Below are 16,489 nucleotides of genomic sequence, written 5' to 3' on the forward strand. Positions count from 1 at the left end.
TTAAATGAAGAAAGTAGCCTACTCTTTGTGATTGGTTTTCGGTCCTTTGTATTAAACTATACATACATGCATGGTAGGGTTGTGATGGTGAGGAAATTTTCCCACCGGTTAATCGACGTGTGACAACACCGGTAGTACTGGTATCACCGTGGGAAATCTTTTCCTCGCTTTCCTTCGCTTTTAAATAGCTTGTAAAAGCTACATGCGCATTTTACTTTCACTTTCAAATAGCGGCAATTCGGCGTAAATCAATTGTTCGTTTTTAGTTCGTTTGAATTTCCCCTCTTTTCCTCGCTTTCCTTCGCTTTTAAATAGCTTAAAAGCGCCGTGTGCATTTTACTTTCACTTTTGAATTAGCGGCAGTTAGGCGTCAATTGCTTGAAGGCAACAACAAAATACAACGTCAAACTCACTTTAGCCTATATATAAAACATAGAACTTTTATTAACAAAACTAATAAAAATACACCATGCTACAGGCTATGCCTAATATAAAATAACAAATAACTTACATATAGTTTAAATAGGTATACAAAACTGGAAATAGGCAAAGTAAACCTGTATAATATATAACCAAATAAATAAGAAACGTGGAATGTTTATTAGCAAAACAAGTAAGAAAGCTTGGAGGCATGGCATACACCTTGATGTAAAAAATAAATAAATAAATGACACAAAGTTTAAATAAATTAAAAATCAGCAAACAATGTGGAACCAATTAAATAAGAAACGAATGTTTAAAAAAAACTTCCAAAATCACCTTAGATAAATGGCAAAATCAACAGGCTTTTCAAAATCCAAAATATTGCCAAACAGGCGCTTTTGCATCTCGTTTCGAAACTAAATCATCCGCCATCGTCTTGTCTGTCTCACCTCACTCTTCTTGTCAGTCAGCTCGACTCACCCTCCTCACTGCATAAATGAAATCTGATCTGTGATGCGACTGTCGTTCAGCACGCTGCATTGAGCAGCCGCGTTCAGTTTTTAATTGTAGTGTCTGTTCTTTTACTGAACTAAATGATTAGTTCTAAGTGGGGGTCGGTGCCGCAAGTGACATAACATGGAGCTGTTTTTTTTTCTAATTGTTTAAGCAACTTTATTAATTATATATGGTTCATAAACATTATTTTAAACATTATGCACTTTTTTTCAAAGATAGTCGTGTTATTTTATTACGCTTTGAAGAAACGTGCATAATATTTTGCTCGATGCACCCTCTTGTGGCCTCAGGAGAGAAGCCAAAAGCTTTTTTCCCCCTAACTGAAATTATGCCTTTTAAATTCGAATATAATTCGAATTTTCATAATATTTAAGTGGAAAATTCTAATTTAGTTTTTCAGTCATTTTGACAGCCCTAGAACCAACTGCATGTGAAACACCTCAAGTACCATAATTTCTGCTGAGTAAGAAAGTACACATGTTTATACATCAAGAACAGCTCCTTCCTCTAGTCATTAAACATTCAAAGCTCATTTACTCGTTTCTCAGATGTCAGTCACCATTCTGATTATTACAAGAGCTCTCAAGACACCCTGAGTCATTCCTTCATACAATATAATGAACACAACTCAGCTGGACAGAACAGCAACACTCTTAAATTTGACATACAAATGCTTTGGCCTCCTACTGGTTAAAGCAACATAAATATCACGTCACGTTTTAATGTAGACCAGTCTTTTTTTTTTTCTTTTTTTTTTTAAACATTCCAGACCTTTCTTATCTATGGCACCCCCATCCTCCTATCTATGTCAGTAACCACTGTGGACATTGAGGGGGACACATCTTAACCCAAATTTACATCAGTGATATTATAACCTAAACATGGTAACAGCCAGAGGCATAAACGCATTATTACTAAAAATAACATTATGCAATAGGTCGCATGGAAAGATATTTCATTTATAACTTAAATCATTTATTGTATTGAGATGGATGGGCCTAGAACGCTTTTATGAATTGTGAGCAATAATCATTCTCATTCATTAAATTTACCAATTAAGTATGTGTGTGTAAGCAATTTGTGCCAAATTTAAAAACATTTATGTGCTTCAATGGTTAATACCAGAATTTGTCAATGGTATCAGATGTTTATAATTGAGTTTATTTCTTTCACTATTTTATTTTCCTGTCTTGTATGTAACAACAAAAATTAGAGAAAATATGCAGAATATATATATATATATATATATTTAAAGGAGAGAGCGATATATATATATTTTTTTATTTTATTCAAATTGAGAATTCATCTGTTACACACAGCAGAATAAAATACTGTAGGAAGTAAACTCAGAAAGGCAAAAAATTATAATAAAAATCTTCACCAAAAAAAGAAGTAGCTTGTGAGAACCGCTAATGTTTTAATTAAAATAATCAAAAAATGCCTTTGTGTTCAGACAGTGGTTGTAACTCGAATTATAATTAGTTTAACAGGTGTTTCAAAAATGAAAAAACAAAAAAATAAATAAAAGTTTAGTCCTTTAGTCCTATTTGTCCTTCCTCAATGAATAATCCTGCCTTGGGACATACAGAGCCAGAATTGATGTAAATCGGTGGGGAGTAAGGTTGCTGGGACATGAAATCTTCAGTAAAATGTGGCTAAACCTTTTACGCTTTAAGTCTTTCATAGCATTTCTTAGAGGGCTGCCAGCTCCAATGACTGTCTGAGAAAGCAAAGTAAGCTCCAAAGGACTGTCCGGAGAAGAAGAAGAAAAAAAGCACAGCTTCAGCTTTCTCAAAAGCCTTTCAAAGACTCTTGGGAATACTGGGTGACGTAAACACAAAACCCTCACATCTCTGTCACTGTTATGCTGGAAATGATGGAAATGCCGAAGCGAGAGTGAACTTTTCTCACTGACTACAGGCTACAAGTCAACAACAAGTGAGAGTGTCTCGATACGAAACAGCCTACTGGATTCCTGAGCACACATAAACCTCGTTCCTACAATATTCAGTCAACGGCCACTTGGATTTGTTATTGTTTTTTCCATTTCAAATGTGCCAGCAGCTACAACTTTAAAATGTAATTCACCATTAATTAATGTTTACACAACAACAATAAACTGATTAATTCTATTTATGAGTAGCCATTCTATGAGGTAACTGATTAAACAACATAAATGTAGCAAAGAGCAAATCCCACAAGACTGTTTACAAAAAGCTAGTCCAAATGTCTAATTTAAATGTTTATAAATGAGATTTCAAAGTATCTTTCAGCATTTAGCTGAGCAAAACACAGCAAAAACAGAAATATTGTGAAATATTAAAGGCACAATATGTAATTTTTTGCCACTAGAGGGCGCGTATTCAAAACAAACAAAAAAACAAAGGCGTAGTTTGATGACGCCGTGACTGAGTGTGGAATCATGGGAGTTGTCGTCTTCATCCCCACAGCCGAAGCAATCCGACGGGACTCAGGCAGAAATCATGTTCATGGATGAGCTAATGTATTAAAGATTTATTAACGCCGTAGTATGAAGCAGAGTGAGGCGGAAAGCCGTCAAAGCGAAACGAGGCCGCTGAACGAGCACGACACATGGCTCGAAAGCAGCGGAGCTTTTATTATGCCAAAGTCATATTAAAGCATCTTTGGTGTTTCCATGTTTTCTAAAAAACAAAACTGGAAATCGAGGGGTTATGACGTCATTGGCAGGTGACACAATGACACTATAGACATGGTCCGTGTCACTAGTTAAAATTGCTTATTTCTCTGGATTTAAACATTCTTCGAAACATTTGGGATAATGTAAGTACACAAGTCAGCAAAATATATAAAATTGTTCGTGGTTTTTGGATATTTTAATAAAAATATCTTACATATTGTGCCTTTAATACAATTTAAAATAATTTAGTATACATCCTGTGATGGCAAAGCAACAGTCATTATTCTAGAAATCATTCTAAGTATATTGATTTGCTGCTCAAGAAATATTTCTTATTATCAATGTTGAAAACAGTTGCGCTGTTGTGGAAACTGTGGTAAAAGATTATTTGATGAACAGAAAGTTTAAAAGAACAGCATTTATTCAAATAAAATAGAAATAATGTGTTACATTATAAATGACTTTACAGTCACTTTTGGTTAATTCAATTTAGGGCCGCGCAAAAAATCGAATGCGATTTTCATCGCCTGCGATTTTGAACGCGATTTTGTGTAGCTTGTCAGTGATCTACGGCTCTGTGTAGTAAATGCCGCTCCATCTGAAAGCACGTGCTGGAGATTTACTACCAATCACCAGAAGCGGCTTTACTGACGAGATTCGCATGAAAATCGCATTCGATTTTTTTGCCCAGCCCTTATTCAATTAATAAAGTATGAATTTCTTTCATCATCATCAACACCACCACCTTTTTAAAGTGTACTATTACAGGTTGTGGAAATTGCCATTTCATAACAGATTTACCATTAACAACTAATTACCACATTTACATTTAAGTTCTTGTAAGATATTTTTGACCTAATGCAACTTACAAGAAAGTGCATAATACACCCTCAAATATTTTGTTTATTAACACTTGCGCAATTCAAGTCAAGCACTACGACTAAACCTCAAGAATCAACAAGAACGGTAATACAAGTGCAAACTGAGAGGTTATACTGTACAGCGCACCACACATGAAGAATATCAATACAATAAGAGATGCAACACTCAACAAAATCAGTACAAAAGCAAAAGTTGACTGAGAATAAAGTTGCAAAGCTGTTTTTTTTTTCTAACTGAAGTATAGTAAAAGTCTACTGTGAAATTCATTTCACCACAGATGCCATCATGCAGGCAAGTAGTGTTGTCAAAAGACCCGGTATTTCGGTACCAAGCCGGTACTAAAAAAATGAAAACGTTACGGTACCAGGTTTTCTTAAGTACCGGTGGTACCGAGTACCCGGTCAACCCGGTTCTTGATGCGCTATCAGGAAGCTATCCTCTTCCAGTGTTGCCAAGTCTGCGGTTTCCCGCGGAATTGGGCTGCTTTAACACTGTTGCCGCGGGTTGAAAAACGACCCCATTAACGTGATATTTAGCCCCTGGAATGCGAATTACCAGGGGAACCCCGCCAAAACACGCGTATTTTATCCCCGGAACGCGATTTTTAACGGGGACCCCCTCGAAACGCGATTGGGCGGGTTTTGTTGTGGAAACCTGGCAACCTCTTCATAAAAGCAGTGAAGATCTCAAGAGGAGGAAACGCATCAAACTAACAAAACACCCCGATCAAGTTCAAGCAGGTAAGTTTCAACTACATTTTTAATATTTAGAGCTTCTGTTCTGTTGGGAATATTATTCCATATTTTAATTTGAATTTCGGATTGAAATAAACATCGCCGTTAGCATATACGTAGTTAATCGTTAGCATAAGCGCGGCTAACGCTAATATAATGATGTGCTTGTTTGTGTGTGTGAGATTGATTATACTTGGTAGTTAGGGGTGTGCGATATGACGATTTTTGAATGTTTCCACGATATGCTTTTGAAGAAATATCGTTGTATCTGCTAGCACATTCTATCAGCTGCAGTTCTGGCGCCTCCCTCCGTCTCAATATAATGTACAAAGCCACATGCATTCACACCAGTGTTAGCTCAGCGGTAGAGTTACTCTCACGGGACACTGCACTTATGCGCAATCACAAAACTACATTATTTCCATATTTTTCAGCGGCAGCAGAACTATGACTAAACTTTTGGGTGAAACTTGTTTACTTTTTTCATACTTTTATTACTTGTGGAAAAACTTGAAACTATTTTAAATAAGTATAAAGAATGGCATTGGTTTTGTACATTTAATTTTTGTTTAACGTTATTAATAAAAATGTTCAATTAGCATGTTTTTGTGTTTTGCTTTGGTACCGAAATTGGTACCGAGAACCGTGGATTTTCACTGGTATCGGTACCGAATACTGAAATTTTGGTACCGTGACAACACTACAGGCAAGGTAACAGTAATTAGCATTTAAACTCCAACCTAATGATTAACAAATTACTACTTATCTCAACTCTGAAACCACTGTAGGTCATTTTATACCTGAACAAAGACACTGTAACTTTGTTCTGCAAAGCCCACATTTAACTGAAATCTTCTCCACAGCCAAAAAAAAATCACTGTTTAACTCTGGGGAGGAGCACACATAAACTGGTGATGTCATGGCTGTGAACAGCAACAAGCTGAAGTGGCATGATCCAAAATATTAACCAACATTACTAGTTCCCCCACACTCAAATCCACATCTACCTCTTGAAATCAAGAGCCCTTTCGGTGTAAATCACAGTGTTGAATGAGTCAGAGTCTAATGAAGCCTTTGGTTTCAAACATGTCCTGACTTGATTCGCAACAAGCAGCCAGAAACCAGGTGTCTCAAAAAAAATTTACAATTCCCAGAAAAGAGGATGACTCCCAGGATGAAGCAGTGAAGAAATCACTGACACCCACAATGCCAGATGCAAAAAATGAGATATAACCCTTTCTTACATCTGAAACTCACAGCAACCTCTTGTTGCTCCACATCATCGTTCCTTCGGGAAGAACGGCACCATCATTTCACCATCTGTCATTTGCCTACTCATCTGTTTTACCTTCCTCAGCCTTTAATTATATAAAAACTATGACAGCGCATACAAGAATCTCATGTGGAATCCAAAAATGTGTGATTGCCAGGATCCTCAGCAGAAAGTAAGAAGCCATTTCAAGACCACCACTGCAGCAAATAAATCTGTGACACACGGCTCCAAACTGTAAACAAACGCCTAATCACTATGGAGACACGCTGATCAAACATGTTTTTTTCCATACCTACTGTTCTCCCTGTGCTCTGCAAGCATCCCTCGTTGTTACGACGCAATTTCGATCCAAGGATTGCTGAGAAAATAATCGTTGTTAATCTGTGCCGTGCCGATGAGGATAAAGAGAGAAGGCAGAGCATTATAGGACGGTGTGGGAGCGAGCGCCGATTTACGCTCTTCGCTGGCACTGCCCAGGAGACCTGTGCACCAGAGAGCCAAGCAGCCTGCAGGGACTGGCACAGCTGATCCTTCCTGTCACCAGCTCTATCACGTGGCTTCATCATGGGGAGGTGACCAGTGTCATACCAGGAGATACCAAATCGGCAGTACAGGGGGATCCATCGATAACATTTAAAGAGCAGATGGCCGGTTATAAAATGATCACACTGAAAAAATAAAAAATAAATTCGATCAACAGATCAGGGTAATAACTCTCTAGTCTCTACATAAGAGAGAGCTCTGGATATCTTGAAAAGGGGAAGTCAGTCATCTGATTCAGAAGATATACACACTGTGTACCGAAGAATGAAATAACACCGACAAAATAACCTGAACCACTCGAAACAGACTATCCAACATCTACAATCCAGTACAAACATGAGACACCACTGAAGATTCGAATCACACTTAAAGGGTATTTTCAAATAGATAAAACAACAATGCCACAAACAGAAACCCTGATTGCAGCAAAGCACCGAGTAACAGACTGAAGAAATAAAGATCAAAACCAGCTCAGACTGTCATCAATTAAGAGAATCTTTCCTCAAAAAACACAGTCGATGCTTGACCAGTGACTTGTTTTTGCTGGCACTGAATCATGAGAGAAAATACTTCAGCTAAATTCCTTGCATATAGTGCGAGTCATGTTTCCAACAACCTCATTTGGGCAACACTAATATCTTGAAGGATTGTGTAAAATATCACATGTGTAATGTGTGACCTATGCTGTGTGCTGATTCACCGCTCTTTATACACTGAGCACATGACAAAAAGACTCTCATTTACAATTTCCCCCAATGTTTTAGTATACACATACAGAAACAAAGTATTGAATAAGTTCCGGTCTATTACTATCAAAAATATCTTATTAAATATTCAAATGAATCTGCTTAGTCTAGTCATACTGGAGGTCTCTACATTTTGTAATAAATGTTTTTGCCATGTTTAATAAGAAAATAAGGCTACGTCCACATTTACAAAATCAAAACATTCATATAAACATTCCATGTATGGTCTAAAATGCAAATGTCATCCTCTTTTGCTGCAGGGAAGTAATTGCGAGAGTACATTCTGTCATCTTATGAAGGTTGCTCAAAAAGTAACATTCATCTTAAATAATCTTCAAGCAAATAGCAATACATATATACAATATGCATCACATGACTAAAGATGTGTCATCTTTTTCAAATGCCTCCATTTTCAGAGTACACACTACAACGGTTTTCAAATTTTTTAATTTTTGACAAAACACTGTCTCAGTTTGGACAAAAGGCCAAAATGTAGTGGAAAAATATGCTTTTTCAAATTTATCTGGATTAATGTGGACCTGAATGGTTCTTTTTGTTTTGAGACCCATGATCATATTAACTGCATTGTATCTGTTGTATCAAATGTGTTTTATACTTGAACACAACTGCACAGAAACTGCACCTGAGGTTAATTAGGTAGAATAAAAATTCCATCAGCATCAACTCCTTTCAACTGTGTTCATTTTAGCCAAAATTCCTCTAGCACTGAGTATGTGGTGAGTAAATTTCCCTTTCCACTTCCTGTAAAGCGATATATCGCTGTACAATTGCTTCCTACGCCAAACTGAACATTATTGCTCACTGCTAATCTCACTCAAGATGGTCAAATACCCTGTGAAGTCCACTGCACGAGACATCTATCAAGCAACGTACGCCCATAATTTCACATACACTTCAGCAGCCACATTTTTTTTACATTACAGCCATACTTCCTAAATGATCTAGGCTAAATTTGAAATGTGGTGGTATGTGACAATGTGGTAATTAACACATGAACAGAACTGTGATACACACATAAAAGGGGGAGAAAAAAATCACAGGTTTGCAAAAGAGCGTCACCTACAACAAATATAAGTCAAGCAAGATTTAATTGGAAAGATCAAATGAAAAACAGGTTTATAGCCTCTAAGCAGGTACGATTTAGGTCATGTGTGACTGATATGGCCGCAAGCCAATATTATGCTGGCTCTGGAATAAAAGCACAGGTTCCATGACTTGCACAATACAAACGGGTGGGTTGTTTATACAATAAAACCACAATCACAGCCCATCTCTAATCTTATTCATAGCTCTGCATACCCTCACCAAAACACACAACACAAATTAAATGGCATATAAATGAGCAGCCTGGAGGTGTGGAGGCCACACACAGCTGTTCATGAGTCCATGACCTCTCACCTGACGCAGCTGCCCAGCACTTCACCATCACACTGTGTCGCAAATCAATCACCACAGCCTTTATATCACAACTTATGACATTACTGGGATTAGTTTCAGCCTTAATGAAAGTCCATGTCAAGTGTTTTTTTCTGAATGTCTAGAGAGTCATAGATACTGTAGGGAGGTAGACAGATAGATAAATAGACATATAAACAGAAATAAATCATATTCACAATTTCAGTCATATCATATCTATTACAACTGCACTTCAATGAAAGAAGAGAGATAGACAGACAAATAAAAATCTGATTCAGTGTGAGAAATGTGTGTACATTAGCAGCCAGACAGTCAACACTGAGTTTATCGCATATAATAAACAAAGAAAGGTAAGAAACCTCTACATTATACACAATATACGCAATTTATAAAACATACAACCTATGTATTAGAATAAAGCGACACAAATAGAAGGAATGACCATGTAAAATAAGAATAGGAAATGGAAATAACACGAGCGAAGAGAACAGCAACACATAAAACAGACTACTCGGAATAATTATATTATATTATATTATATTCACATGTTTGTCAACTGACAGGAACCACAAATAAATTAAATACAGTCGTGGATTAGGCGATATCTTCAGTGACAGTGCGAGCTTACAAGACAATTACAGCTCACCAGACATCGCCTAAATAACCTCAAAATAAGTAACAATAATCACGCATATGATTAACTCGAGGTCTATGCTAATAAAGGATCGTATTTGTGAATTGTCTGCCCATCAATGATTATTCGCCTGCAGCTAACAGGCTAGCGGAGTCCTCGCCACAGCTAGCCCCGGCTACACAACCAATACATGCCGAGCTGTGGGTTGCATTTTCACAAAAGCTGGACTGCATAGAATATCATTTATATAAACAGAATAACATCTTGACATTTCTAAAGAGACGTAAAAACGGGGAAAGGGAGCTGTATTTTGAAGGAAGGAAGCTATGTGTTTTGCATGTCTCCAATGTATCCGCAAATCCATGAGAACTCACCAGACCAGCCGATGTGTTCAAGCTTCAGTGAGAACCGCTCTAAAGAGATACTCCTGCGCTCTTCCCAGCCATTTTTCACGGGTGATGCCAGAGCTTTCTGAAGCGGATTCTGGTTCTGTTAGATCAGCTAGCTAGTGGCCATATTTAATCCTCGACATTCCAAACACAGGCTCGAGCTCGTCCCAGCTCCAGCTTCATCTCAGCGGTGTGGGAGACGCTGCCTCACAGCGCTCGCTGTAGTACTTGGATTACACGGGAAACAGCGACACCTGCTGGTCATTACGATGCAGTTGCCCGTTTCATTTGGAGGATCGTTTTTGTCTCTGGTCAGCAAGGTAATAATAATCGAAAGTCAATCTGGCAGTATTTATAGTTTGAGTGTTTAATGTACTTGACTGCCACAGCAGTGAAAGAAGAAAGGAATGCCAATTTTACATTACGCTGATGTGGATGTTAGCTACAGTTTCAGTCCAGTGAATATATATAAATGTATTGACTTATTATGCATGTATATTTAATACGTTTCTCAATAATAGATCATACCTGTGCTTTGTGTGCTATAATTTTGTCCATTTTAACTGAATTATATTCCTAAAATAAATGTTTTTTTGAGCATATGCCCCCAACATAAAGGAGCTGTTTACTTATGAGGCGAATATTCAATGGTTCAATGTCAACACCCAAATATTAACATTATTGTGTTCTTGGTATTAACATTTATTCTAATTAGGGATGCACCGATACCACTTTTTCCAGTACTCGCCCGATACCGATACGTTTATTTTTGGTACTTGCCGATACCGAGTACCGATACCGATATTTTTATATACCAGTATCGGTATCGGTGCATCCCTAATTCTAATAATGACAAAAGCAAACATAAATCAATAATATTTCTATAGCATGCACAGCTGAAGCTTATGTTATTTAATGTAATATATGGTATGAACTGTGAATATGTAACAAACAAAAGAACATCAATAGCCAAGTGACTAATTCTGTAATTAGGACACAAAAAGAAACATTTATGTATGGTTTAAATAAATATATTATGGAATAATTTACACATGTTATAAAAATGCAAAATAAGAATTTCTCCATCCATATTACATTTCAAACACGAAAATATGTTGTATATTCTTAATTGGAACAATCTCTTCTTTTTTACATTTCATTGAACATTAACAGAATTTCTTAACCGATAACAAGCACAGAGATAATATTATGTTTTCTTTCACCTTGCTATCTTGTATAATGGGTTATTGAACACATTTTTGATCAAAAATTAAACATTTCAGAAGAAAACAAATCATTAGAACTTAAATGTAAACTTTCAGTAAAATCATAAAGAACAAATAATGACTGTCTGGTATACTGGAAAATGAAATTAATACTGAATTGAATGAAAAATATTAATCAACATAACCTTGAAATTTACTGTACTCCTGTTTAATACAGCCATAAACAGTGTGGTAAAAGTGCCTGTCTGGAGCCATAAGGTCAGTGACCATCTCAGTGTGGTTCATTTTAGGTATTAGATAGAGAGACATCCTGATGGAAAGGGCAGTGAGGAGCTCCGAGAACTTCACTGATGATTCCACGGGAACTATGATGTCATTGGTTCCATGGAGCAAAACCACTGGAGGAACTCTGCATGAAAATCATAGCAAATGATAAAGCGTTTACTGTTAATTCTACAATGACATAATTATCCCTTCACAGTAGCTCACAAAGAGCTTTTTTCAACAGCCACACTGTATTCTGCATCTCTCTGTACTCTAGTAGTGACTTGGTAGTTGGTAAACTGCATTTATAAGTTGGCCTGTAATGGTACTACAATAGCAAACAGATGAAAACAATGACACATTATATAACAATAACCATTTACTATAATGAAACAAATAATACAAATTAATGTATTGCTGCTTCAGCTGTTGGACACTGACATTGTGTCAATAGAAACAACAATAACAATACCTTTTCAACTGATCCTCATTCAATTTCTTGAGTAATGATGTCGGCGAATAATAATCAAAGTTCTCCACACCATCCATGGCTTTGTGCATAGTTGACACATATTCAACCGCCCTCACTTTCTCATGCTTATAATGATCCATTATACTGTAAACGCCACTCAAACCTATTACAAAAACAAATCACAACATGAACGAAAATCAAGTTACTTAAACAAGTTTTTTTTACTAAGAACTAGTGGTTCAACGGATCACAAATCTCACGGTTCGGATCACATTACGGTTTTTGACCCACGGATCGGATCATTTTTCGGATCAGCAAGAAAAGAAAAAGATTTCAATTTAACTTGCTTTCCATTTATTACTTAAAGCGAAGTACTTCTTTGATACCACAGCAAATACTACTAGATTAACTAAGAAAGTTTAAACATGATTAAAGAGACAAGAGAACAGCCAGTAAAAATAAGAACAAATACACAAATTACAAGCATAGATAAATACAACAGAATATGTTACAAATAAAATAAGGTTGGTAGTATTCAAATACAGAAACGTAATATTTAGGGAAATAACACTGCATAGTGTTCACTGTATAAATTAAATATAGATTTTTATCACAGCTGTTTTGTTGTTTGATGATCATTAATGAGAGCGGCAGTATTTATAGGCCGCTGTCCCTTTAAGACCTGATGCACGGATCCGATATTATGATACACATCACATCCGATTTCTTTCTCAGCTGTTTTCAGTCACTTGAGACATAACTGACTGCGTTGACCTGAATGATTGTCGAGATGGGTATTTTGTCAAAATATTATGTGTAACGTTATGTGTCTGTTCAGAGGATTCAGTTCGGTGTTCGTGCGCGTAGAGAACAGCGCGTGAGTACCGAATCGAGTTCCCTTTCGCCTTTGTTTAAAATTCGCTTGCTTGTGTAAATACGAACAAACGATAAACTTATACTCCATTATGGTTAAATTTTGCAATTAATCCGCGGATCACATGCGTGCCGAACCGTGGGGCTTGGTCCGTACGGATCACGGATCAACTACGATCTGTTTAACCCCTACTAAGAACCAGCTACAGCAACAGGGCAACTGCTATGCTAAATTATAAACAATCATAATACAAGAAACATAATAAATATGGTGCATTGATTTACCTATGATTCCTTTAATGGCAGATACAAGATCTCTCTGTTTGTTGGTCTCAAGGAACAGTTCATCTGCATTGTTCACCAGAAACAGTGTGGTAAGGGCACACAGATGAGCCCCTGCTGAATGACCTATTAATATTACGTTGTCCTGCATAAAAAAAAAAAGTGTAGCCTAGATAAAACAGTTTTATTACTTACAACATAACATATGAAAAATATACACTACCGTTTAAAAGTTTGGGGTCAGTAAGATTTTTTTTAAATGTTTTTGAAAGAAGTCTCTTATGTTCTTTATGCTCACAAAAACATGCTATCATTCTATTTCTAATATGCTGATTTGGTGCTCAAGAAACTTTTCTTATTATTGTCCGTTGAAACTGGTTGCTGCTGAAACCGTTAAGTTTTTGTAACAATACTGTGACATTTTTCATCAATTTAATGCATTCTTACTGAATTGAAGTATTAATTTTTTTCAAAAAAATCTTACTGACCCCAAATATTTGAATGGTAGTGCATAGCACAAGCACTTTGAAATATGAAAGTGCTAAATATTAAATTAAACATTTACCATTAGCAAAAGTACATTTAGTAAAGTCAAACTGTGGCATTTGTAATGCAATATTAACACCTTACAGTTTTAAGTTCATGGAGGACTGGAAACTTACTTGATCAAGATTGAATGTTTGTCCCTTTCCTCTCACCCACAGCAAACTGTCAGTTATGTCTTGAACCATATTTAAAACATTTCCCTGAAAACACAACAAACAGTTTGGAAAAAAACAAAACACTACACTGAAAAAAAAAAAAAGATTGAATACATAATGTATAATATAATGGTGGCTTACCTTTGGATATATGGAATAATCTGGACAAATTACAGAGGCATTAAGCTCTTTTGCCATTTGTAAGGCTAACAGACAGTAAATGGAGCGGTCTCCTGATCCCCAGGCACCTCCGTACACAAATACAACCACTGGTACAGGCGCAGCATCAGAATGGCCCATGTTTGGTGAATAGTATAAATCTAGTTTGTTCCCTCGCCGACCAAAGGTTATGCCCTAAGAAAGGATAGAAGCACAATCAAATACTGTAGTATAATAAAAAGTGACAAGTGCTTTTTCATTTTAATACTACAATACATTTTTTGGTAATACAAAGAATTACTGCTGTCCTAAATATAGACAACAGTAGCTTTGTTTCTTAAAACTATCTCTGTACTGCATAGCATCCTGTAGCTAAAGAAACCACATTAACAGGAATATAAAAATAGAACTAACTTTCACATAGTGCTTGTTATTTTTGTCATTACTGTACCACAGTTTCCATTGAAAGTACAGTTTGCCATACTGCAGATATTTCAGCATCTCTAGCACGGCTCTTGTAAGGCAGTATATGCGCCTGCAGGGAGTGCAAGAAACATCTGCATCATTAAAAAGCCAACAATAAAAGTAGAGTAACATCAAAATGTTAATGCTATGTCACCTTGGTTTGAAAGCCTCTATATATTTTTGGTACCCTGGTTTATTGGGCCAGCCATAGAGCCATTGGGCAACAAGAGAGACACTGTAAGGGAGGCCCACTAATAATGCCCCTGCCACCACTGGAAGAGAGAGATAGCACTTCAACGCAATCCTGAAACAGAAAAAAAAAGACACAAACAAAAAGATCTGGGGACGCCACAAAACATGATTACAGTTTAATGGACATTAATTATATGTATTATTCACACAAACTATTTATGAGTCTTCTATGTTGTATGACATTATTTTAACATGATACTAACATGATCTTTTTTATGCCACCTAAAAACAGTAATATTGCCAAATATTATTACAATTTAAAATAACTGTTTAATCATTTTTTTAATATTTTAAAATGTCATTTATTCCTGTGACGTCAAAGCTGAATTTTCAGCAGCCAGAATTCCAGTCTTCAGTGTCACGTGATGCTTCAGAAATCATTCTGATTGATTTTTTGTGGAAACCGCAATACATTTTTAGGATTCTTTGAAGAATAAAAAGTTGAAATTAACAGCATTTATTTGAAATAGAATTTTTTAACATTATTATTTACTATTTTTTTAATTATCTAATTTTTTTTACAAAAAAATTGTAAACAATGTAATGTCACTACTGTCACTGATCAATTTAATGCACCCTTGCTAAATAAAAGTATTCATTTCTTTCAAAAATTACTAATCTGACATTGTTTAACATGATACTTACATTGTTTTTATGCTGGTTTTTAGTTATAATACCTGGAGTACCAAGAGAACAGAAATTATAATATATACAAACATATATGCATAGAATCAGATAATATTTAGGTAAGCTACTAGAAACATACCTAGAAGAATAACTGTACTGTACATCATGTATACTTAATAGCGACAACGCCCCCTACAGGAAGATACAGTTTTTGGCTCTTTTCTCTCTGAATTACCAGAAACGTTAATGACGTTTAAAATATACATAAAGGCATGTAATGAGTTACTGATATCGAAGAGAAACGCAACAACGAGCATGATGTAAAGTCTCTAACAACATAGCTCTTGTTAGATGTATACAGCATGACCTTCCCATTCCAATTTTCCCCAAAACGTAAGATTCGTAAGGCTTGATAAGCATCAAATAAACAAAGTCGACATTGCATCTGTTACATAATGATTGTATTTTGGATTTAGCTACATACTAAAAGATAGTTACACAAACAGAACTGATGCTTTGTACTGAAAACAGAACATCAGTGGTGCAAAGAGTGCATTGTGCAAATGACATACCAGTGTCCCGTGAGCCCAGATGGATGCATTCGCTGCATGATGAACTTCCTGGCTACTTCTTCTAGCATGCGCAGACGTCAGCCTAACGGTGTTTCTTATTGGCTCGTTGGCTCACTTGGGCGGGACAAATGTGCATGTCAACTCAAACGCACAACTGCCGTTTAGATTAAAAAATATATACATTTGTCTAAAAATGAGGATATAGAAAATTAATTGTATTCGTGTATTTTAACGTTTATTAGTATTACAGGTTCTACAATTTACCTCAAAACATGACAAACACAGCGCTGGCGGCGATAAGTGTTTCTCATTGGTTTAAGCTCTTGTCATTTAAGAGGACGTTCCTGCTGATGAACAACA

At 36.2% G+C, this 16,489-nt stretch overlaps 2 protein-coding genes across 3 annotated transcripts in view; both read right to left on the reverse strand.

The window, feature by feature from the left end:
• Positions 1-6,978, reverse strand: part of LOC107661255 (WD repeat and FYVE domain-containing protein 3) — an 83,102-nt gene extending 76,124 nt beyond the window's left edge. Inside the window, exon 1 of the mRNA XM_016450754.1 lies at positions 6,780-6,978. Coding sequence (XP_016306240.1) covers positions 6,780-6,808 — 29 coding nt within the window. The 5' untranslated portion in view covers positions 6,809-6,978. The remainder of the gene's footprint in view (positions 1-6,779) is intronic.
• A 4,319-nt stretch (positions 6,979-11,297) lies between these two features.
• LOC107661268 (probable isoprenylcysteine alpha-carbonyl methylesterase ICMEL2) lies at positions 11,298-16,201 on the reverse strand. Of its 2 annotated transcripts, XM_016450766.1 has the most exons (9): positions 16,130-16,195; positions 15,576-15,607; positions 14,833-14,982; positions 14,628-14,748; positions 14,196-14,408; positions 14,016-14,099; positions 13,357-13,498; positions 12,199-12,361; positions 11,298-11,871 (listed from the first exon to the last, which is right to left on the reverse strand). In XM_016450766.1, coding segments are annotated over exons 2-9 (1,113 nt in total). In that variant the 5' UTR covers positions 15,578-15,607; positions 16,130-16,195; the 3' UTR covers positions 11,298-11,633. The 2 variants fall into 2 exon arrangements, with proteins under 2 accessions (XP_016306252.1, XP_016306251.1); XM_016450765.1 differs by lacking the exon at positions 15,576-15,607 and having other exon boundaries at positions 16,130-16,201.
• Positions 16,202-16,489: the final 288 nt, after the last annotated feature.

The sequence above is a fragment of the Sinocyclocheilus anshuiensis genome, unplaced genomic scaffold (genome assembly GCF_001515605.1).
Source record: "Sinocyclocheilus anshuiensis isolate Anshui unplaced genomic scaffold, SAMN03320099.WGS_v1.1 scaffold1365, whole genome shotgun sequence".
In the NCBI taxonomy this organism is placed as follows: Eukaryota; Metazoa; Chordata; class Actinopteri; order Cypriniformes; family Cyprinidae; genus Sinocyclocheilus; species Sinocyclocheilus anshuiensis.

Coding starts and splice junctions, on each gene's coding strand:
- LOC107661268 (XM_016450765.1), bottom strand. CDS start 16,197: ATGCTAGAAGAAGTAGCCAGGAAGTTCATCATGCAGCGAATGCATCCA. Junction 14,749..14,832: donor ATAGAGGCTTTCAAACCAAG/GTGACATAGCAT, acceptor CACTCCCTGCAG/GCGCATATACTGCCTTACAA. Junction 12,362..13,356: donor TGCCATTAAAGGAATCATAG/GTAAATCAATGC, acceptor TTTTTGTAATAG/GTTTGAGTGGCGTTTACAGT.